Source organism: Sinocyclocheilus rhinocerous, unplaced genomic scaffold (genome assembly GCF_001515625.1).
Source record: "Sinocyclocheilus rhinocerous isolate Xijiao unplaced genomic scaffold, SAMN03320098_v1.1 scaffold304, whole genome shotgun sequence".
Taxonomy (NCBI): domain Eukaryota; kingdom Metazoa; phylum Chordata; class Actinopteri; order Cypriniformes; family Cyprinidae; genus Sinocyclocheilus; species Sinocyclocheilus rhinocerous.
In genome coordinates, this window is record NW_015659941.1 from 2,529,411 (window position 1) to 2,555,439 (window position 26,029).

At 36.6% G+C, this 26,029-nt stretch overlaps 1 protein-coding gene across 1 annotated transcript in view; it reads right to left on the reverse strand.

The window, feature by feature from the left end:
• cdh23 (cadherin-related 23) overlaps positions 1–26,029 on the reverse strand; it is a 265,137-nt gene that overhangs the window by 233,215 nt on the left and 5,893 nt on the right. The window contains 2 exon segments of the mRNA XM_016533594.1: positions 8,340–8,414; positions 13,201–13,292. Of these exon segments, the coding sequence (XP_016389080.1) occupies positions 8,340–8,414; positions 13,201–13,285 (160 nt within the window). The 5' untranslated portion in view covers positions 13,286–13,292.

Consider the following 26,029-nt stretch of genomic DNA (forward strand, 5'->3'; position numbering starts at 1 on the left):
AATTTTTAATTCAGTGATTTTAACTTTTAATTTAGTTATTTTAATGCTTTAAAGAGCAATTTTAGAATGTTATGTTCTGATGTTCTGCTATCTGTTCTGCAAACTATAAAAGGTGCAGCTGTAATAAAACCAGAGAGAAAGGCTGCATAGCTAGAAACTAAAAAAAAATAAAACGTCAAATAATAGTATGTGAGACAGTGGTAATATCATTATGTTCCTATTGGTCAGTAGAGGAGCTTAGCTTAGCCTGACAGTTAGCCTGCTTTAGACCAGGTTAGTTTCCCAGCATAAGTTGCCACAGTGACTAAGCTTGATCTAGGCCAGGGGTAGGCAAGTTCGGTCCTAGAGAGCCGCAGTCCTGCAGAGTTCAGCTCCAACCCTAATCAGACACACCTGAACAAGCTAATCAATGTCTTCAGGATTACTAAGGCTATAGGCAGGTGAGTTTTTTTTCAGGGTTGGAGCTGAACTCTGCAGGACTGCGGCTCTCTAGGACAGAACTTGCCTACCCCTGATCTAGGCCTATGTTAAATATGCGTTACGGAACCAAATCATTTGACAATGAGTCAGACTAACTGAAATAAGCCTGGCTTATTTAGTTAACTTGTTTTATGAAACAGGCCTCGAGACATTAAATGTGATCATATTTTCTCCATTGCATCATATTGCATCGAATCGCAATGTGTTGAATCGAATCGGATCGCACTGCATCGTAACAGGGGTGAATCGTATCGCATCGCATCGGTAGCTGCTTCATATGTATCTTTAATGAATCGTATCGTTGGCTATGCATCGAGATGCATATCGTATCGGCTTGAGTCATGAGATGCACATCCCTAATGGACATAAAAACACCCAAAACATTCTAACACCAACAACACAATCTAATCGCACTTCTATAGTCACAGAGTAACTTATTAGATCACAGTGACTTAGCTGGACAGACAAGAAAACCTAATCCCACCAATCAGAGGTCATGGAAATCTGACCAGTGAGGATTGAGTATCCAACTCCTTTTTGGACTCATTGTAATACTTGGCAAAAAATAAATAAATAAATTAGGCTATAGTTCTTTAGAAAACCTTCAACATGTGCTTTAAAGAGCCCAGAAACCAATAGAAAAATCTATAAATTAAATCCAACTCAATGATCCCACACATTGTAAAACTAACCAAACTATGCTGCAAAGAATCACTAAAAAACATTTCTTTTTAAGCATGTATAAACACCAGTAAGCTGTGAAGGTCAGGTCAGGACACAGCACAGGAACATCACATTTATCTGATTCTATAATAGCCTGTTGTAACCACCAGAGTTGGAGTCAAGACAAGACCTTCTATAACCCAGACCAAACTAGACCCCTTCAGGTCCAGATCCAAACCAAAATATAAGAACAAGGTTGTCCATTTCAATCAACTTAACGCTCTGAGCTACTTTACTTTTGCTAACTAACATTGGAAGTCTTGCACATTTTCTGCAATGGTGAAGATACAATGTCAAGTCAAGTAATTACCAACAATGTTAAGTCAAGAAATTACCATTATGAATCAGATTGTCTGAAACCAAACACCAAGACACATATCCAGTCTAAGGGCCCTATCATACACCCGGCACAATGCGACGCCAGGCGCGACACAAGTGTTTTTTGCTAGTTTCAGCCCGACGCAGTTATCATTTTCACGTCCAGCACCACGTTGTTTAAAAAGCAAATGCACTTGCGCACATCTGTTCGCCCATGGGTGTGCTGGTCTGAAAACGAGGTGTGTTCAGGTGTATTGTTGGAGCGTTGCTATTTTGAGGCAACTGAAAACGATTGCGCCATTGACCAACTAAAACCTGGTCTAAAGTCAATAGCGCAGTATTTTTCTTATTTAAGGGTCACATTCGTATTATGCAATAAAAGATTATTATTTTGTATGCTTTAACCTTGCGCATAAGCAGATCCGTTTCCTCTCTGGAGACGCGTTTAGTCTTTGCTCTTGCAAATTCCGCCATGTAAATAGCGAATCCGCCATGGCGCGACCGCAACTGGCTTGTAAAGGGAATGGGAGATGAGACTCTGGTTTATTGCAGGTTACACCCAAAACACCCATAGCTCATTATGAGACTAGGTACAACCGTTTTGGACCATGCGCTTGGCGCACAGACCATTTTTTCCATCGTTAAACTAGCAAAAGTAGATTCGGACACGCCCTAAGGGCACCTGCGCCATGTGCTTCAGACCATGCACTTAGATTGTTAAAATAGGGCCCAAAGTATCCAAGTTTTAAAACCTAGATCATGCAATGCACGTTTATATGTCTTGAACCTCTGGTTCACCTAAGTGGTGCATTTGTGTGCTCTTAATGAAGTCTTCAAACTCCTCTCAGTGGTAGCAGCAGACTGCTGTTAAACTAACATTATAATTATCTGCAGTATGCCCTTTATTCAAAGCCAAACAGGCCTGAAGTATTCTGTCATTTAAACAGATGAACGCACGTGCTACAGTTAGCTAATTGACTAATTAGTCTAATTAAACCACTTGCCAATTTGGGAGTGAGCAAACAGAGGCGTCTCAGTGGAATTTTCCAGATAGCAGGAAAGAGAGGGTCGTAAATTGGCTGGCTGATAAACTACTGCAGTGAGACACCAGCTTAAAGCACATACAAGCAGTACGGACACTGAGGGCAATGGTAACATTTACTTACAATGTACTTCATAAGCCACAGACCATGTGCCAACAGCTACAGTACCAATATGTACATTCAGAAAGTCATAAAATAATAATAAGACACAAAAGGTGTGTTCCAGAAATTTACAACAGGTAAGCAGTGTTTTTTATGCCTAAAACTCCCTAAAACACTTGTGCACTGTCAAATCTCTTAAAAGTGGTCATATTAAACATAAGACCATTGCATGGTACCTAAAATAATAATAATAATAATAATATTCATAATAATAATAATATGCTTTAAAATAAAATAATAAAATAAAATAAAATAAAAGCAAATGCATTTGGAAATGCCCTAGGCAAAGCGAGAATTTAGAGATTAGCATAGATTTACCATTTTTTGATGACTTTGCATCAATGGAAAACACAAGTATTTAAACATATTTCATTAAATAAACAAATAAAAATAAGAAGAGACTATAGAAAATACTTGCGTGTGTGTGTGTGTGTGTGTGTGTGTGTATACACAGTATATATATATATATATATATATATATATATATAAACTGAATTTTAATTTTTGCTACACTACAAATGTTTGAGGTCAGTAAGATTTTTTTCTTTAAAAGAAATTAACACTTTTAATCAGCGATGCATTAAATTGATCATAGCTGGCTGTAAAGACATGTATAATAAAGACATTAATAATGTTACTAAATATTTCTATTTCAAATAAATTCTATTCTTCTTTCTATTTATCAACTTTATGTATCAAAAAATTCTGGAAAAAAATGTTTATACGTTAATAATAATGCATCTTGAGCAGCAAATCAGCATATTAGAATGATTTCTGAAGGATCATGTGACACTGAGGGGGGGGGACTAAACTGCAATCACATTACACAATACTTCTGTAAAAATGTAATGTATTTTTGATTAAATAAATGCCTTGGTGAGCATAAAACGTTTACAAACCCAAACCTTTGAATGGTAGTGTATATTTAGAGTGTTACAATTGTCCCTTATAAATAAGCACTTTCTCACAAACACACATATTCTCACTGAACAAACACAATGACAAAAATTCATCAAGCAATATGAAGCACTTGATCCTGTATAAACACAGATACTGTTCGCCGTGATTATATGCATATACACACACTCCAGTGAAAAGCCTGTGTCTCCATCGAGTCATGAGTGTGAATGTATTGGTTTGCATGCATTTATTCGTGTAAGTGTGTGTGTTTGTGTCGGGTGTGCCAGTGCGTGTGTGTCTTTTGGAAGTCCTCCAGTACGAGGACATCTGCGCTACTAATAAACTATAACTCTGACAAATTGGCACTGTCCAATCATCCGCCCTCTCCATGAATAAGCCATCAGAGTCATCCAATCAGACATGGCTGACAGCTCCAGCCACCAATCAGAGTCAGGCAGGGCAGAGAGGACACACAGGGCACGCTGACACTGCTGCGGGTGGAAATGAACCCTGACTGAACCGACGCTGGTCTGGGAACAGCTTGTAACACCCTAATTAATCTCAATAAACAGAAATTAACATAGTAGGGTCTGAACAACTACTCTTTATTTTACTGGTCATATAAAAAGTAGTCAACTAGTTGTGAGTTCATTGTTAATCTCATGTAAATGGCTCATCAAACAGCATGCAGCATCAGCGTCTTTGCTGTTCAACGCTGCGTTGATGGAGAGCGTGAGTGGCTCTTTAATGTGTCATGACAGATTGCTGTAGCGGCATGTGAACTAATCATCTCTTCCTCTTTACTAGTTATAGCACAAAATAAACATAAATGACCATCAGAGGGTATCTTGTTTCAACTGCAGAAAGACGTCAATACACACCATTTTTCAAGTTAAAGTCCACCAACGTTAATCTACTCTCCTGTATGGTTTGTTTGTTGGACAAAATTTGGCGTTATGATTGGTCAGATCAATTGGAATTCAGTATGGTATGACAATGACATCATCGCTGTCATTTAAATGTTGAATATTCGTTAAATTTTTAGGGCCAGATTTACTAACAGCTTGTGCCAGCACAAACCATCTTTTGGCATTAAAATAGTACTGTCAGGATTTACTAAAGACATGCAGTGAAGAATTAGCTCTGAAAAGGCGTGGACACCGTTATATTTGTGCTTGACCTTATTGAATATGCATTTGTAGGAGTTTCCCTTTCAGACGCAAAATTCATGGGAGGAGAGTATTAAAATGAATCACGCAACGTGATTTCCTAATGTTTGCGCTGGTCAAATTACTGGTATTTGCACCATTATTTAATGCCCAAAAAAGCATGTCTTAAAGGTAACATATTATGCCCCTTTTTACAATATGTAATATAAGTCTCAGGGGTCCCCAGAATGTAACTGTGAAGTTTTAGCTCAAAATACCCCACAGATCATTTATTATATCATTTTGAAAATGCCTATTTTGAGTGGAAGCAGAAACACGCTGTTTTTCGAGCCTGTCTCTTTAAATGCAAATGAGCTGCTGCTCCCCACCCCTTATTCCAGAATAGAGCTGTGCCATTACAGCTCGGACCTGCTAAAAAACATCTGTTTTTGGTTCTGATTATCATGTTTATCGTGCTGAAATCATGTGCTTTAAACCATATGAGTTTAAACTTCTGATATATGGTTTTCTGAAAGCACACATCCGAAGCACACAGACAGAAAGCGGCTGTCACAGCATGTGAGTACTAAACTAAGTTCTCATTCACACACAAGTTTACGTTAAAAACACACACGAGTTACAAAAACAGTGGGTTATGTCTGTGAAGGTAAACAGCTGGGAAATAAATCACATGTTTATTTTAGATCTGTGCAGCCAAAGGCAGAACAGTTAGCATGTTTTGCTCAAACTTACGCCATGGCATTAGAGCTGGTACACTGTTGTCACTTGCAAAATCAAAATAACGACGCCGTGGGTGGAAACTTACAGATTAAGGGGCGGTAATGAGATCCCTTTGCAACGTCACTAGGGGAGCGAGATCAGACGCGCTCATTTTTTCCGACGCTTGCAGAAAAAAGCTTATCAAAACAAAGTTACTGAGTTAATCTTTTTCACGTTTCCTTGATTGGTAGATGCACCGGGGACCTGATTATAGCACTTAAAACCTGGAAAAGTCAGATTTTCATGATATGTCACCTTTAAACTATTTTGCGCCTGTGTCGTATGTAGATCACCCGCACCTGATGAGCATCGGCTCTGTTTATTTGCACTGTGTTTGCTATATTGCGTTGGTCGATATGTAAATGAGATGTTGCGTCTGTGTTCTTTAATTTGCGCATTGTCAGTAACTCACCCGCAGAGTGATCCAGAGTGATCACTCGGCGCTAATTAGCCATTTAGTAAATCTGGCCTAAAGTCTTTATATTTCTTAAAATAACAGTTAACAAAAACTTCCTGCCTTGCAAGTACTGTAGAGTGTTTCTTTAACTTCAAATTGTCATTTACTGGTCATTTCCAATCTAGCTTCAATTTTGTAAAATGAGCGTAATTGTGTGAGAAAAATATGTAATGTGTGTATTAAAAATATGAAATGTGTGTAATTAGGATATATAAAAGGCTAGCTATGAAATTAGTCTCATCAAGAAAAAGGTGTCATCTATTTTAAACCAAAAATTAATTTCCACCATTACCATTTTCATCATAGAATGCTATTATGTTATGTAACTATATTAAATTATAATTTAATGTAAGTTATGCACATTACCAAAAAAAACAAAAAAACAATAAGGTTTTATGTTTTTGAAAGAAGTCTCTTTTGCTCACCTAGGCTGCATTTATTTGATCAAAATTACTGTAAAAACAGTACAACTGTGAAATATTACTACAATTTAGAATAACTCTTTACTATTTGAATATGCTTGAAAACCTATTTGAAATAGAAATATTTTGTAACATTTTGTTTACACTTTCACATTTTATCAATTTAATGTGTTCTTGCTGAATAAAAGTATTCATTTTTTTCCCAAAAAAAATGTGCTGCCCCATGACATGTGAACGGTAGTGTATGTTTATACACTTTTTGGACACTGTTAGTGGACAAATTAAACTAGTAAGAGTGTGAAAAGTATGTTTTAAAATATTTTTTTTCCTTAAAAATCAATAGGGTCTAAAGTGAAGAAACACCCTGTAATGAGTTATAATGTATTAGAGGCGCAGTTGTGAGCCCTTCTAAAATGCACATTTAAACACACAAACTGCTTGTTTGCAGACGGTTCAGGTAAAATGGGCTGGATGGCAGAATTCGGAGATTTTATGGATAAGTGAGGTATAACCGTATTTGCGGTTCAGAGAGCCTCCTATCAGCGAAGGGGCCCGATAGATCTATTTTAAAACCAACTCACGACAACACGCGGCAAGGTGATGAAAACCCTGACACTCTCAAATTGCCCTGTCAATCATCAGGGTCCCTAAAAAACGCTGAAATACATACAGGCACAGACGGAAACGTAAAGACAGAGACTGTTAGAGTAAAACACCGCTTGAGACCAAACACACAGAGTTGAATCTAAACCAACTATACAACACACCAGAAAAGTGCATTCCTAATTTTGCTGCAATCATGTACTTCTCTTCTCTGTCAATGATGCAATATCACAGAGGACTGGTTTGCTGACACCGTCCTCGTCTTTTTAAGGCTCTGAGGGAAATATTTGTAGTTTAATGTAATTTTTTAATGATAAAATGTTACAATCAATGCTTCAATGTATTCAAAAAAGTACTAACATCCAATGCTGCATTTCTGTATAATGCACCAAATGCACAAAAAAAAAGTTTACGTTTTTCAAACTTACGGCTGGAGAAAACATATAAAGTCAATGTATTTAAGTGTTTTCGCTCTTGGTGACTCCTTATGAGTTTTTTATGAAGAGAAAGCACTTTTTAGGCCTAAAACACAGCGTAAGTACTTTACTCCAAATATACTTCTATTCTAAATAAGCGTTTATCATGCAGTCCACAACAAGCAAGAGGTTAAAAACAGAAGCAAATAAGGAACAGTGAGGCAAACTGCAGACTGAGGGTCAGATAAGAGCACAAAAGCAGCTTATGATAACAAGAGGTCACAAGGTTAAATAAACATGCATGCTCTTCGACCTAAAGACAGGAAAACTATGAATAAGGGATGAAGAGGTGTATAAGAGGAGAGATGGGAAGTATAGACAGCAAGGAGGGATTAACGCCCTTTATGAAATGAAAATGCTTGCCAAAAATGTATGTCAAAATGTGCATGGCTGTAGTGCCAGTGCTTTACAGGAGATGAACATTTTAAATGAGGGTTTTAGCATGCAACCTTAACCGTTCCACAAAAAAAATAAAGATGTACCTCTCAAATATTCAGTTCACTGTATTATCTTAAAAAAAGCCATTACCACATGATTTCATGAATAAACCATTTCTGCAGATACTTGTAGCAAACATAACTATTCATACTGTATACTCTTTGCAATCATAATACCCATATCTAATTTTTCTAATATGTGTCTTTTGCTTAGTTTACACATAAAAGCAACTGAATAATCTAAAAGTCAAGCCAAACATGGTCCATTCAGCATTTATGGACTAAAATCACGAAAACTGAAAAATAAGTTCATCTGTGAGAATGTGTAGAAAGATCCATCAGTGTGTGTACAGATAGAGCAGTATGTGTGTGTTTGTGAGAGTCACTCACCCACTGGTGTGTTCTCATAGATGAGCAGGTACGACTGGAAGAAGTAATTCTGGAAACGAGGCGGCTGATTAGAGGCTGGAGGGGAGAGAGACCGAGACATGGGTCTTAATAAGAGAAAACACACACAGTTACAGCTGTTTCATGAGACAGCAAACAGAAATTGACATTGATGAACACATCAAATGAACACTCTCAATGTGGAGCCGTCAGTATGAGGGTTGTGTGAGAGCTTGGTGTATATGTGATATGACAATAACTCAGCCACTTCTACGGTAAAATAAAATGTTCTGCAAAGGTTCCTTGTTCTGCTGTTTCTTCAGTGAAAGATCCACCTGTGTACAGAGTTTTTTGAGTTGGCTGGTTCTTTGCAGTACTAAAAAACGCAATGTTATTAACGTGACTACATTTTGCAATAGCTCAGTTTTTTCCCAGTAACAAGCTATTTTTAAAGGGGTCATATGATGCGATTTCAATTTTTCCTTTCTCTTTGGAGTGTTACAAGCTCTTGGTGCATAAAGAAGATCTGTAAAGTTGCAAAGACTAAAGTCTCAAATCCAAAGAGATATTCTTTATCAAAGTTAAGAATGTCCTTACTGTCACTTTTGATCAAGTTAATGCATTGCTTTATTCAGAAACAATGCATTAACTTGATCAAAAGTGATAGTAAGGATATTTATAAACTTACAAAAGGTTTATTTTTTCTAATAATTAAATGCTGTTCTTTTGAACTTTCTATTCAACAAAGAATCAGTTTTCACAAAAATATTAAGCAGCACAAAACTGTATTCAGCATTAATAAATTAATAAATGTTTCTTGAGCAGCAAATCAGCATATTAGACTGATTTCTGAAGGATCATGTGACACTGAAGACTGGAGGAATGATGCTGAAAATTCAGCTTTGCATCACATGAATAAATTACATTCTAAAATATATTATTATTTAAAATATATTATTTAATTTATATTATATTATTATTTTTATAATAATTCTTTAATTATTTAAAATATATTATATTATTATTTTTGATCAAATAAATACAGCCTTGGTGAGCATAAGACACATCCTTATCCTAATTAATGTGTGCGTGCGTGCGTGCGTGCGTGCGTGCGTGCGTGCGCGTGCGTGTGTAAATATATGTAAGCATATTTTAAATATATAAATGTACTTTTAAATATACAATATACCTTTAAATGTACAACAGTTTATACAGCGTAACATTTCTTACTTGAATTCCCCTACACTAGCACTCAATATTTCACTACTACACACTTTGCTCTGACATGTGTAAACTTCCCCATCTGCACTTGTGTGTGTGTTCTCTTTCCAGGGGTAGCAGGAGACAAGCAGATTTGTCAGGAAGATCAGGAGAGCTTTGATCGTGTGCATGGGTAGTGGGCCACAGAGACAACACACACTCCAGAAAAGGGTTTGTGCGTGTGTGTGTGTTTGAAGTGCTGGTGTCTGATAGGGTGAATCACTTTTTGACTCCGCTTTGAATGCAGCAAGAACAAACCAGATAGAGAGTGACTGCAGACATCGTCCGATGCCAATTTGGTAGACATCGCCCAACCCTACTTCACATAATGATTAAAAAATATGGTCAAAATGCACTTTTAAACAATTTATCAACACATTCGTTACAATACAGTTAAGCTTACACTTTGGGGTTTGTAATAGTTCTCAATGGCCTGCTCTTGACAATTTTATAATTTATAGCCATTATCAAAGAAAAACTGTGTGTCATAATGAAAGCTCTATAAATGCCTGCGGCTGCAGTTATGCTGCTTACACTCCTGCAGGCCCAGGATGTGTGAAACTGACTTGATAGCTGATGTTTTCCCATTGTGACATTGACTGAGAGTCTTTTTAGTGAACAGGTCAGACAGGACCTCACGTCATATCAGATCTCTTCACAGACACCATCATTTTTTATGACGACAGCTCACCTCTCTTCCACCTCTTCCACTATTTACCTTAAAAACGAGAGTTTAAAAAAACAAAAAAAGTAAAAAATCAACAAAAAAAAAAATGAAAATCTCTTAGTCACCTTATTCTTCCAGTTTTTTTGTTTGTTTGTGTATTTATATATTATTTACATTTTTTTTTTTGAGGAACACAACAGGAATTATTTAGCAGAACATACGGTCTGTTCACAGTCTAAAAAGCACCAATAGGACAAAATACAACTGTATTGTATTGTTTTAGGGCAAAAAGAAAGATTTTCAGTGAATAACCACTTGAATTTCTGTTGGTCTGTTTCTCACACAAAGCTTCAAATCAATCAAATGACTTCAAAAGACTTGAAATATGGCATACAAGTCCTATGGACTACTTTTATGGTATTTTTGTGGTCCTTTTTGGCACTTGATTGGTCATGACTAAAACTAAAAAAGACCACAAAAGAATCCATACAGCAATCAATACTTGTGCACTACACTGAAAGTCTTCTGAAGCCATACAACAGCTGAAATATAGGTTGTTATTCACTGGAAATCATGGAAGTCATGGTCACTAAGAAAAAGTTTGGATAATGACAGTTTTTTTATTTTTTGTGAACTATTCCTTTAAACTCTCTCTCTCTCTTGGGGCGAGAAGTGTTTAACATTCAGTCTCGAGTTGTTCTGGGGTTCAGGGCTCAAACTCCCTCCCTAATTTACCTCGATTTCATTTAACCCTCAAAACCCTGAACCAATCACAGAGAGCTAATAACCATGAGAGAACAGCTCCCACAGGACCTATGAGAGACAGAGCGAGCGAGGCAGATTCATGAAGAAAGATGGAGTGTGTAAATGATTGAGAGAGGTTCGGCGAAAGAAAAGGACACAGACAGGAAGAGGAAGGAGAGGGCAGCGAATTATAAACTCCTGTGGGCTGATGTTAAGTGGCAGAGACACTGTGTTGTTAAACGTGCCGCCACAGATCGCAGGTGTCCGACACACACAAGCGAACAGTGAGGAATGATAGACAGGCGCGGGAGAGCAGTGATGGAGTGAGATGTCTGAGAAAAGACTGATAGAAGGACAACAGGAAGGTAATGAGAGCACGCTGAAAAATGAGAGAAACAGATGAGAGTGACACAGAAGAGAGACCGCTGTCAGCACAATCAGAGTTTTAATCTCAAAGTCTGAGAGACACATTTGACCCGTGAGCAACAAGTTAGTGGGGGGGCCGAAGGTGGGTGGGGTGTGATGTCACTGGGCTCATGAATATTAATTAGTTCATGCAGCTGTTGTTAGATCATCAATATTCAAGAGGCAAGCCGTTACCTCAGGTTCATATAAAACATGTCCTGGTCTTCTAGATGTCTCACACGGATTTGACATCGAAAAACAATATCTTTCAACATTCACTTTTAATAAGGGTCTATTTAACGCATTAATTTTGTATAGTTATTAATGAAAGATTGATTAAAAATTAACGCATTAATGCTAAATTAGCAATTTAGCCAGGACATGGATGTCTTCCCGCATTCAAAGACAGCTAGACGGAGCGCAAAAGTATGGAACAGAACACAGCGTTCTAGAGATACGGTTTTCTTGACGCTGTGTCTTAAAAATGCAATGCTTATGTTGAGAGATGCTGAAAAAAACCCAGCCAAAGATGTGCATGTAGACAAATAATTCAAACAGAGACAGAATGCTAGTACACTTCCTTTGTGAACTAAAAATGAATTGCAATGATAAGCTGACTTCAATAAAACATGATACATTGCCATCTAGGGGGAAGTCGTGGCCTAATGGTTAGAGAGTCGGACTCGTAACCCAAAGGTTGCGAGTTCGAGTCTCAAGTCCGGCAGAAATTGTAGGTGGGGGGAGTGAATGTACAGCGCTCTCTCCCACCTTTAATACCACGACTGAGGTGCCCTTGAGCAAGGCACCGAACCCCCAACTGCTCCCGGGCACCCCAGCATAGATGGCTGCCCACTGCTCCGGGTGTGTGTTCACGGTGTGTGTGTGTTCACTGCTGTGTGTGTGCACTTAGGATGGGATAAATGCAGAGCACTAATTCCTAGTATGGGTCACCATACTTGGCCACATGTCACGTCACTCACTCACTCATCTAAAGCCACATTTTGTCATTTAATATTGAAAAATACTGCGAAATGTTATTGCAATTTAAAAGAACTGTTTCTATTTGAATATGTTTTATATATTATAAATATTGTGTGAAAATTCATTGAAAATAATTAATTTTGGAGACTGAGTATATAGTAGAGCTCATAATTTCATGTCAGAACTTAAATGCCAACCAATTAACAGCAAGACACAAAATGTATAAAATCTTTTTATTTTTATAAAATCTTAGTATTAAAATTTCTAATAAAGCATTAATTAGCCGTTTCTCCACATAAATCAATAGGTTCTGTCACTTCACAAGCTTGTCAATTTGATTGTCAAATCAGCTTGACAGTTTATTAGATAAACTGATTTATACACATGCTAGAATACTCATCCTCAAATGTAAAGTTTGCTTTGGTATGAGAACATGGAAATTTAGCACCACATGGAGAAACAAAGTGAGAAACTGTGTGTGTGTGTGTACCTGGTATTCCCTACATTATGAGGACCAAATGACACCACAAGTATAGTAATACCAGTAAATGTTGACCTTGTGACATTTTTGGAGCCCATGAGGAAACAAGCTTATAAATCATATAGAATGAAGTGTTTTGAAAATCTACAATAGCAGAACGTTTTCTTTGAGGGGTAAGTTTAAGTGTTGCTTGGTTTAGGGTTAGGGTAAGGGGATAGAAAATACAGTTTGTACAGTATAAAAACCATTACGTCTATGGAACATCCCCACAAAAAAAGGAAACCAGTATGTGTGTGTGTGTGTGTGTGTGTGTGTGTGGTCATTACCTTCAGAAAGTTTGTGTAGCAGCAATAAGGAGAGGAGCAACTTGACTACAGTCATCTTGCCTCCAGAACCTTCACACCACAACATCTCCAACCTGCAACACACAAACACACACACAATCAACCACGGTGTTCAGAGTGGCATCGTGAAACATGTCCACAACTGTTTGGTGCTGCCAGCATTGCAGAAATTACACATTGCATATTTGTGTACTGGCATCGTCTGGTCAAGCCTTTGTGATTGAAACTTATCATTAAAAATTCTATGACATTAGCACAGCTGGTAATCCACATCTGCGATGTGAAATCCATCTCTATAAATAAATAATGTACGGTTCATGTTTTGAGTTGTGATGTCTCCAGGTGAACCTCATTACAAGTTCAATGCTCCTGATGTCAACATGTGATATGCAAATACAATCATTGATAAACTGTAACACACTGCATGAATCTCAGTGAGAAAAATCTCAAAGGTTTCACATCGCTGGCTCCAGAAATGGCTTTAAGCGTAAGTCAAATACTATGTGTCCAAATAAAAACCTAAATGCTTTCTGAAAATCCAGTGGTTGTTCAGTTTGCATCACATTTAGGGGGTTAGACAGTTATCTCGTGTTCTTGATCTCAGACCAGTTTTCAGTATGTAAATATGAACTCCAAATTCCAGTTTTCTTTGCATCAATGAAGTCTGATAAAATGTTATATATCATACATACATATATACAGTACACATACACATATAAAATGAAATTATATTATTATAAAATATATTTATAAATATTAAAATATTTAATACAAACAAATATGTTTTAATAATAATGTTTATGATTATTTATACATATAGACTAAAATGAAAAGTTTAAAAGTATTTGCATGGAAAAAAAGGTTTACTGTTGTGAAATATATAATAAATGTATATCAATTATATGTAATATCAATTCAACTGCAGTTGGGTTGTTTTGATTAAATAATAATAATAACTAAAAAAAAATACAGATAACTAACACAAATAAAACACAATAAAAACATGATAATAAAAAACATGATTTATGAAAATTAATAACCGAGTTATCTGTTTTTGCAAATAAACTCTTTGCAAATATATATATATATATATATATAAAATCTCACTATAGCTAGTGGGCTAAAAGTTAATTTCGTACCCTGGTGAACACCCTTAAGTCTAACTCTTTTGTTGGCAGCAGAGCGTGAGCAAAATAACTTAATTTGAAGACAAAAGGCATCATTTGCCAGCTTGTAGTGTTTCACACCCTGTTGAACATGAGAGCTGCTTCAAAATGATTTTATGCCTTTTATTCTTTTAGCCTTGATATACAAGCAGAAGCTGTATGAGATGTTTAAGTATTTGTTCTGCATTTGCAATCTGTCAACATAATCCCAACATGATTTTTGGACCAAACTGTGCAGCCCTACATTCAAATATACACATCAACACACCATATGCTGCATTTCCTCTGAGAAGAAGACTTTCTCACAAATGTTTTGCAAGCTAAAAGCACATTCAGACTTACGCGAAGTCACCGAATAGATGGTATTGCTTGAGGAGAGGGGTATTATATTGACAGTATTAATGATTAATATGCATATAAATTATGCATTAAAATGAAGAATAGTTTTACACTTGCTCAAGTGAGAAGGAGGGTTCATTCAACAAGGAATCCCCATCGAGTGAAGTACTAACACACACTCAAGTTAATCGAGAGACGTGTGCTGCTAATCATCTCACTAGCATCTCGCTCGCTCGCTTGCCCTCCCTTCCTCCTCCGAGTAAAAATAAATAAATGAAATAAATAAGTGTCTGAGTGAGAAGAGTGAAAATGATATTTACAAGGGAGCTGATGTGATGAGCGACTTAATTACAGCAACTGTAAGGTCGAAATTAATGATGTATAATCACGCCGCGTACAACCTCAGTTTAATTAGGCTAATTACCGAGCTGGGATTGGCTGAGCTTGTTTGTTTTGCTGGTATTTACCCTTAATGCTGCGGCGTTAAAGGTGTCCGCAGGGATGGAGATAAGATACAATCTAATTCTCTCTCCATTCTAGAAAACGATCAAATGGAAGTTTAGCCCAGCGTTTTAGGATTACATTCTATAATGAGGAAAAACCCAGCACTGGATCTCCTGGTGGAGTGATTTGCACATTTTTAGTTACTATAATCATCTAATTTTCTATTTCTCAAAATAAAATTCAATAATATGCTGATTAATCACAAACTATAATCAACAGTTGGCAGAAAAGCACTCAAACAAAAATCATTTAAGACTTTATTGTGGTATCCCTGAGCGTGGTATCTCTGGTATCTCTTTGCAATTTTATGGTTTTGTGTGAAGTTGAAAAAAAATCTTCATGGCTTTCAAACAACTTTCAAACCAGGGTTATGTGTAGGCTAATATAAGCCAAGTTTCTCTTTGCAAACATTGCTTTTAGTTCAAATAAATTAATTTATTTGATTTTCAATTATTTTAATTGACCCTTTGTAAAGACCCGCCCCCTTAGTTATTGTTGCCTGCGAGCTTCAGTGTAAATATTGTTTCAAAGTCAAATCAATTTGAGCGCGATTTAAACCCGGATGATTGTAACCACTCTAAGTTCGTCTGCCTTGGGAAAGCTAGCGAGTCTCCGACATAGTGATAACACTCGTTGCCTCACCATTTTTCAAGTTTTAAGGCTACGTTTACACTAGTGCATTTTTGTTTTAAAGGGGTCATATGACGTTGCTAAAAAGAACATTATGTTGTGTATTTGGTGTAATGAAATGTGTTTATGCGGTTTAAGGTTAAAAAAACACATTATTTTCCACATAATGTACATTATTGTTGCTCCTCTATGCCACGAGCCGTTTTAGGAGGGCATGGACAAGTCTTAACTTTTATAAAGAATATCTCTTTGGTTTTGAGACTTTAGTCTTTGCAACTTTACAGATCTTCTTTATGCACCAAGAGCTTGTAACACTCCAAAGAGAAAGGAAAAATTGAAATCGCATCATATTACCCCTTTAAAACGCATAACATTTGCTATGGTTATGCCTGTCGTTTACACTGCTCCGGTGTTTTCGAGGAGACTTTTGAAAACACTGCAGACCCCGTTTATTTTGAAAACTCCGGGGTTGTGTCTCAATGTAAACGAACTAAAACAGAGACTTTTGAATACGATGGCGTGGCTGCCCACATTCACTCTGCATATCCTTGATGACCGTGTAAACAATAACACCATGCTCATTGTTGTTCCCATAGATATGTATAGGTAGATTCCCCATTCGACCGCTCCAAGCACGTAGATGCGTCCGCCATCTAAATAATAGGGCACCTACCTATACATATCTATGGTTGTACCTGCATGAATGGTAATGGTTTTCGGTTGTGTAGTGTGGACGGAGATCGTTTCTGAAACGCAGTGTAGACATGGATCGTTTTCCTTTTAAAACATCGTTTTAAAAATGAAAACGCACTAGTGTAAAAGGGCCTAAGTCCACCCACATTACTCTACTCTCTTGTCTGATTTGTCTGTCGGACAAATGGCGGATTTGGAGTTATGTTTGGTCAAATTGCCTGTCAATCAATCTCCCTGCGAAGGTTAAATTCTACTTTCTTACATTTAAATTTGAATTGCAATTCTAAATCAACACTGTCTGTCTATCTGTCTGTCTCTCTATCTTCCAAAGAAGTGTTTGTAAAAACTCAGTCTTTACATGAACGGTTTGAGTCCAAAATATTTTTTCTCAGCTAAGCAAATTACAGTCAGACTGGAAAAGCACACGTCTGCTGTTTGCCCCTGTAGACTCGGTAGCAGGGCACATGCTCAACAAAAATACATGAACATTGCAACAAAATGAAATGAGCAAGCTGCATATTATAATGTTTTGGTTAGCATGGCAATCCCTGGTGTGGAATTTGAGCAACAACCTTGGCAGTGAATTGCATTTCGAGAGAAACAGAAGAGACACAAAAATAGAGGAAGAGAAAGAGAGAGCGAGGGAAGGAGAAATAGTCGCATTTGTTTTCATTTGGCATCTTGCAGTTTCCTGGGTGATATAATAAAAGAGATCCCTGGTGTCATACAGCAGCACAAACCTTCTCTCGGTCCGTCGTGTAGCTAAACATTCTGCCACTGCTGTCACATGGGCCCAACACACCTGCTTCTGCTGCAGGGAAATCCACACATTCAACATATAATGCTATGCGTATGCTATTTTCTGAATAGACATACGGTTTTGCAAAAATATAAAGTAACTGATGAATGTTTAATGAATGCAATACATCTTAAACATACTGTAATATTCAATAAAAACAGGCGAGGAGGATGCATATGGTAGCACTGCTATAGACAACGATATGTTTGTAACTAAATACTATAGCTGATCTGAATGCTTAAAATAAAAACATACTAAATTACTATATTCTTCTCTGTAATTTTTTTAAAGGCATCATGTTATCATCTTATTTGTGCATGTAAAAAATTCAGGCCATCTAGAAAATATTCAGAGCTGTATTATTTTCAGACCAGGAGAAACACAGTGCAGAAATAGTATGAATATATGTTAGTGTGCCATTTCAAACAGGCCAGGAAAAAAGGAGTTAGAAGTGTGAATCAAATAAAGTTTACACTGACCTGGAGCTAACTCATGGTGGGACTTCACTCTTTAAACACCCACCGTCATTAATAACATATACAGTATGAATGCTTACGCCAGTTACATCATCACAATATGTACTATACATTAAAAATACAGAACTGTCTCTGACCTCTTACAAACAAACCTTCTTTCCCACAAACCCTGACCTTTATGAATGAAAAAAGTGATGCAGACACTAAGACCCTAATCATACTGTTCCAATATGAGACAAAAAAGATTAGAGAAACCTTACAAAACCAACAACCTCAAGGCCAAAAATAGTACACTGATTCTCTACTTTTTTTTGTTGTAAAACCACTCATGTCTGGCGAAGGAAATTGAAAAAAGGAATGTAATTCATTTTCAAGATGCTTTCAAGCGGTAAATTGGTTTACCGTAAATTTTATGGAATTTTTTTTACAGTGTAGTGTGCAGACGGATGACATGACACTCATTTGAAAATATGGTTTTTACAAACTCTTTTGCTTAATTAACTTCTGAATTTCTGATTTCTGAAGGATCATGTGACACTGAAGACTGGAATTGATGCTGAAAATTCAGTTTTGCATCACAGAAATAAATTCCATTTGAAAATACATTCAAATAGAATAGTCATTTTGAATTGTTTTTACCGTATTTTGGTCAAATAAATGCAGCCTTGATGAGAGAGAAGAGACTGAAAGAAGAGACTTCTTTCAACATCTTCCCGACCCCAAACTTTCAAATGGCAGTGCATATAATATTTATGACAAAAATGAGAGAGGCTGCGGGAACCAGCAAGCATTTTACACTTTAAACAGGCAAACAAAAACTGTAACAGCAAAAAGACCTGTTGCGTTTGCAACTAAACATTTTCTATTGCAAGTTATGGTACCAAATGTTATTAAAACAATCACATTTCTTAGCGAATAATCAAAATGATAGCAAGTAGCATGTAAACAGGATTGAAGATTGTATATCAATGGAATTTATATGACAAACTTTATAAGGCAAACCTCTTGAATCCTGCTAACATGCATTGTTTTACTCACAGTATTCACTAGGAATTGTGTTTTTATGCTTTAAAATAGGCAGGCTTCAAGGCACACCAGTTTGTCGGGTCCGTTGTAGCCTATCTACTTAATTTTGTAGAAGCAACCCTTCCAACGTCTTTAGGAAACAAAAGTTTATGAACATCATGTGGAGGTCAGAAACACTTGTGTTCCAGCATGCTTTTAAACCTGATCATGAGCGCTACACCTCCCTCATCTGCAGCACATGCACACCTGGAAGAAATGCCATTAAAGTGTATACATGCGATTAAACTCCACTTATTTGACTGTGATTATGGTTTCTGTAATTATGAGCATAATCACATTAACATAATCACAGTATTCAGTGTACATGAGCTCCAACTTAATCTCATTATATATAAACGCAGTCAGTAAGTGTGTGAATGCATGTGTGCTGCATTTAGGTGTTCGATTAAACAGGCAAACTGCCAGCTTGCAATACAGCAGAAGCAGCAGGAGACACACACCTTTCTCACCTGCAGCCTTGAAACAAAGTCTGAGACACTGGGATCTCGGTGCTGAGCATGGCTGCGTGTGTGTGTTAGCATCTGCTTCTTGTGCTTTTCACATTTATGAGGGTGAATAATGTGTTTGTGTATGTGTGTGTGTGTTTGGCAACCTGTAGAGACGGTAATTACTGCGACAGGATGGGGCCCCAGCGAGACGGCGTGCTGCAGTTCATCCTGTCACTATCGCTCAAGCACGTCTTCTCCTTTACAAACAAACCTTCTTTCCCACAAACCCTGACCTTTATGAATGAAAAAAGTGATGCAGACACTAAGACCCTAATCATACTGTTCCAATATGAGACAAAAAAGATTAGAGAAACCTTACAAAACCAACAACCTCAAGGCCAAAAATAGTACACTGATTCTCTACTTTTTTTTGTTGTAAAACCACTCATGTCTGGCGAAGGAAATTGAAAAAAGGAATGTAATTCATTTTCAAGATGCTTTCAAGCGGTAAATTGGTTGATTACAGTTTGAGAGCCCTGTTTTTAAAGTATCAAGCAAAAATTGAAAAGAACTACCAATCAATAAAAAGGTTACTTGCCCACAGGGATGGCACGTATAATCCAGCTCAGCAAGAATGTTTGTATTATTATTCAAACTTAATTTTACTAATGAGAAACCCACTGGGTCCTGGGGTCCATAGTTCACAGACTGTGGCACTCTTGACGGAGCAACTCCCTCATCTTAAACTAAACTGCTCTAACACAGAGAAGAGTCAGACACTTTGATACTTATTTTATATATTGTATACAACACCCGCTGTCTTTCTTCGTTTACACACCACACACCCTTATAAGCACTAAAGGAGCGCAGCTTGTGTGATTTCTTTGATGTTAAAACACTTTCTCCTATCTAAGCTTAATATGCAGAGACAACTATAAGATTCGGCAATCTAGTTGTCACGCTGCCAAGTAGTTGTGATGCTGTGCACATCGTGCTGCAGGTACTGTGACATGAAACAAAACTTACACTTCAGTAAACAAACAGAGCAAATGAGCCCAAATGTGCTGATGGAATTATGAGAGTTTGCCGCATCAGCCCTGTAATGTCATGTGAGTGTCATCGGTGTACGTTTGACGCTGATCTCAATGGACCCAAAATGGGTTGCATGCCACTGGAGTTATGCATGCCAGGGGAGGTTCACTAAGAATTCATTGTTCCTTCTGATAGTGTAGTTTATTTGCATGTGCTTCCAGTTGTTTTAGAGGCCAATTCCAAATGAATTATGCAAATCAGATAATGGGGCAAACACTGCCACAAATTTATTTCTTTCTCTAAGTGCAGAACTAAATGAATTAGTCTCCTGTAGAGCGAGAGTGTGGAGCAGGCTAGCGTGTGCGTCTCAAGCTGAAAGCGAGCTGAAATCCACCACTGATACGCTAAGTGTGAGTGGCATCACTTCACAGCAATCCACCTTCGAAAAATACCAGGAAAATCTGACAGGAACTTCACAGCCACTTTAAATTTGAAGTTTAAAGTTTTTTTAACAAGTTTGACTCATCAACATTCCTTTTGTTTGGCTTTTTATGTCAAATGTATTTCAGTGACTTTCACAGACATTCTGTAATCAGACATATTTACAAATGAAACAAGATATTTAACGAGAAAAGGGACTTCTAGTGTGGTACTTGACTTGACTTGTCAATTTAGATTTCATGTTGATTTTAAATCTTTCAAATGTGATTGCCTGCTAGCCTTTTGTAATACATTTTCAGTTTTTTTACAAACTAAGGGGCACTGACATTGTATTTTTTGTGGCAAACAACACCATTAAACAGATGTTTTTCATAGAGCTTGCATTCTAAGTACAAACGTTTTTTACCACATCTGCTAAAAATAACGGAATGTACAACCGAACATTACATACTACCATTCTTTTATTAAGAAGTTAATATTTTTTAAGATATTTGTTACAAATAGGGTTGCAAAGGGGTGGAAAATTTCTGGTAAATTTCCGGGAAAATTTCCAAAAATCCCTGGAATATACCAAAAAATCCTGGAAAGTTTCCAAAATTTCTGGAATATTTCCGAAATTTACTGGAAATTTTACACCTTTTTGCAACCCTAGTTACAAATGCAATCTGAACATAATTTGCACGGGTCAATTGACTTTTTCTCCACAGTGTCAGTATTTTGTTGTTACCTTTCTCACACCACACACACACAATCGATCTGGCTACAATTACTGCTGCCATAAAATACACTCAAACATCCTTTTTTAATGCCTACTTTTCAACAGAACCAAGTTAAGTATGTTTATGTTTGGGAACATGGCGCATTCTATAATGAGCATCAATAAGAAGCATTTATGATAAAAAAGATGCAGGTTTTTTTTTTTTTGCATTTATGTATGGTGCAACTGTTAAGTAAATTCGCCTGTGCATTTTAGAATATCGCTTACAGTGGAAATCTTAACACTTGACTTTGCGTGGTTTTAAAAGGCTTAAATATTACATACAACACTGCTCAAAAGTTTGGGGTAGTGAGATTTTTTTATGTTTTTAAAAGAAGTCTCAATTTAATTAAAAAAAAACAGAAAAAGCATTAATAATGTGAAATATTATTTCAATTCAAAATGACTGTTTTCTCATTTTAATATATATCAAAATGCAAATTATTCCTGTGAATTCCTGTGTTTTTATTCCTAAATGAACCTCAAAAAGGATGATTCAGACAAATTTATAGCTTGAATAATAAACAGGATTTTACTGAAATATTAATGTAAGTGCTTTAACAACAACACAAGCTTACATTTTAACTTTTAAAAATGCCAGAACTCCAAAAGCAACCACTAACAGCTTTATTAACTTGCTTTAGCATTGCACTATAACACAAAACATGTCGACTTGAGAGTGACATTCATTAGAAATTCAAGTCGTGCCGTGCAACACCCATAACAATCAAAAAGTGAGTGCATGAATTATTACGACCTGTATCTATGCAGGATATTTGACTTTCCACAACACCATTTGGATTATTGGCACATAATTAGGAGTTTAATCGGTCATTATTCACAATTAAATGTACAATAAAAACCTTGATAACCCAACAAAGCCATCTGCTGACTGTAATACAACCACTACATCAATTAACACAGTAAACAACACTATCAAGTGGGTTACAAATGCTGATAAAAATGGTTGGTGGCTATTTGTGGTAAATGTATAGGATGTAGGAGTTCTTTGAAAGCTGGTAGAGTGGGTGAGATAAAACATATCCAGCGTATCTGTTCTTTACAACGGATTCCAGTGAGATTATGTGTGACAGGATTTAACCTCACAGAGTACAACACTTCAATTTGTTCTCCTCTGCCCCATATCATTGTGAGCTTTTCAGAGTCGCTGGTTCCACATAAGTGACCAACCTCTCATGATCTTATTATCCTGCTGTCTTCACAGGCTAATTATTTTGTGCGTCCTTTTCCCACAATATAATGGGATATTTCTTCTCATTCACTTCTAATGATCAGTAGCAGAATCAGCATATGATTTCTGAAGGATCATGTGACACTGAAGACTGGAGTATTGATGCTGAAAATTCAGCTTTGCATCACAGGAATAAATTACATTTTACAATATAGTCAAATGGAAAATTATTTTAAATTGTAATCATATTTCAAAATATTATTGTTTTACTGTATTTATGACCAAAAAAATGCAGCCTTACACACGATGCAATAAAAAATCTCAATATAACTGTGTTTCTGTCATGACAACTCTCGGAGTGATTTGCATGGTAATATACATGACAATGTTAATGTATTTGGTCTTGATTTTCTTTCAGCAACCAATGCTCTTTTTATTAAAATTTAAATATGTAAGTGAAGTATATCATTTCTGAGCCACTAGCAAATTCAAATAAATTGCAAAGCAAAATGACTGTTTTCAGAGCATGTAAGAAATATTGCTGCTGCACATATAACGAATAACCCCCAAAGCATACATGATCACCTCGTAGCAGATCTATACAGGTGGAGCTGGGGAAGGTGGAGGCTTTCTGAAGTGCGCTGCTACTGCTACAGCAAACACTGCCAAATATTTAAATGTTGAGCAGCGAGCTCACTGGCTACCGATACAGGAGAGAACCAATCAGCTGTGCCATGTGATAATGATGTCATCCACTAGCAAATTCAAATAAATTGCAAAGCAAAATGACTGTTTTCAAACAGGTTTTCAGGTTTGATTCTTCTACTTCTTAGTGTATCCAAAACAATCCAGGCTCATTGGAAATACTCTGACTTAATTTCTGTAAAAATGATGTCATTATGGAAAATGTCATGACAATAAAGTCATGAAAATCATCTTAATGGTCTATAAAAAGTTTGATTTTATTATGCAAAACTACTGCTACAGCAAACACTGCCAAATATTTAAATGTTGAGCAGCGAGCTCACTGGCTACCGATACAGGAGAGAACCAATCAGCTGTGCCATGTGATAATGATGTCATTATGTCTTCACAGGCTAATTATTTTGTGCGTCCTTTTCCCACAATATAATGGGATATTTCTTCTCATTCACTTCTAATGATCAGTAGCAGAGGGTTGAATTAAGCAGCTGCGGCCGCAGGCAGAGCACTGTAGGTAATTCAGTACAGCTCGACTGCAAATGTGATATTGCTTTTATACAACAGTTCTATAAACAAGAAGTTAATATTGAGTAACTTACGTTGTAGAAACAATATGCCGTCCACCCAGGTGAAAATCAGCCTATCTTCAAAAATATATGCTATATTAACATGCACTTTTGTAATGCCATTAAGCCAGAACTGTGATTAAGTTAGAGGTCATGCGAAATGCTGTTATTATGTTAATGTGATTGTGCTCATAATTAACAATAGCAGTAAAATTATGTGGAGTACTGCGGGTTTAACCGTACAATATGGTTATGTATACGCTCACACTTCTTTAACTTTCAGTTTGCATGTGCTACACTGTAAAAAATGACCGTGAATTTAACGGTAAAAGACTGTAAAAATGCTACAGTAAAAACCTGTTAAATGGTTAACGGTAAATTCCCCTACTATATACGGTGAAAAACTGTATTGGACATTACATGTATTGGACATTAATTTTATGGTAGTATACCGTTTTTGGAAGTGAAAAAAAACGTATAATTTACAGTGAATAACCGCAAATTGACATTCCCAGAATTCCCTGCATTACATTTCAAATTTGGTGCCATGTGATAATGATGTCATTATGTCATATTGAGTTAGATCTATTGGACTGCGCCATCTAGTGTTTCATGCCAGAACTTTGTAATATATAGAAACATAAATTAATATAAATGTCCACTGAATATTGAGCAAGGTGAATCATTCACACTGCCTACATCAGTAAGATTCAGATTACCGATCTTACAATTAAATTTTTAAATGTTCATTTTAATAATATTCCAATAAAAGTCTTTGGAATATTAATAAAAGTGGTACCCACAATTAAAAATTAATTAAAAACAGCATGCTCAGAAACATAATGGTTTCATGTGTAAAAAACTGACTTGTGAATGATACACGAAAGTCTTGTGCAGCAGATCAAACATACTCACAGAAGAAAGAGAAAACTGAAATTTGTGGGGTCAACATTGAATTTGAGTATTAAATGGTTTGTGCAAGCTAATATGTTCAACATGTTTCACTGCTATGTGCCGACTTTGACTTTATGTGCAGCAAAACTTAGAGGCAGGCGAGACAAGCTCACTGCGCCGACAAAATGCTTAAATCAATAACCTGTCAGAGGAGAGGAGAGCTGGAGAAGGACTGATATTCTCTCTCTTGCTCCCTCTGCCTCTATGTTTTCCTTTCTGCCTCATCCCTCTCTCCACAGAGAGTTTGTTATAGGTTTCCTCTATTATTGCATTGCAAAACAAACTGTCAGAATTCTCAGAAAGATAGAGAGAGTCAGAGAGACAGAGAAAGAGAGGGCAGCTGTTGTATTGTGGAGAGGTCCACCTCTACAATAAACTCATCAGACGGGGAAACTTGCAGCTATCTGACAGCAAGCAGGTAAAACAATGCAAAGATTTAGAATAAAACACATCTTTTCTTTCAGCAACCAATGCTCTTTTTATTCAAATTTAAATATGTAAGTGAAGTATATCATTTCTGAGCCACTAGCAAATTCAAATAAATTGCAAAGCAAAATGACTGTTTTCAAACAGGTTTTCAGGTTTGATTCTTCTACTTCTTAGTGTATCCAAAACAATCCAGGCTCATTGGAAATACTCTGACTTAATTTCTGTAAAAATGCGAGAATAAAAAAAACGTACCTATATATACAGTTTACTGCAGTTTCCAGGTGGTACACCAGAGGCAGTTCTTATTCACACAAATAATTATTACTGTAGGCAGTGTTACATACTTCCAATGAGACTGGGTTGGTCAAACAGCAGAAATAAAGCAATAATTAAAAAACAGTGTTGCATATTGGTTATTGGACAAGTCTTTTCTTTCAGCAACCAATGCTCTTTTTATTCAAATTTAAATATGTAAGTGAAGTATATCGTTTCTGAGCCACTAGCAAATTCAAATAAATTGCAAAGCAAAATGACTGTTTTCAAACAGGTTTTCAGGTTTGATTCTTCTGCTTCTTAGTGTATCCAAAACAATTCAGGCTGATTGGAAATACTCTGAC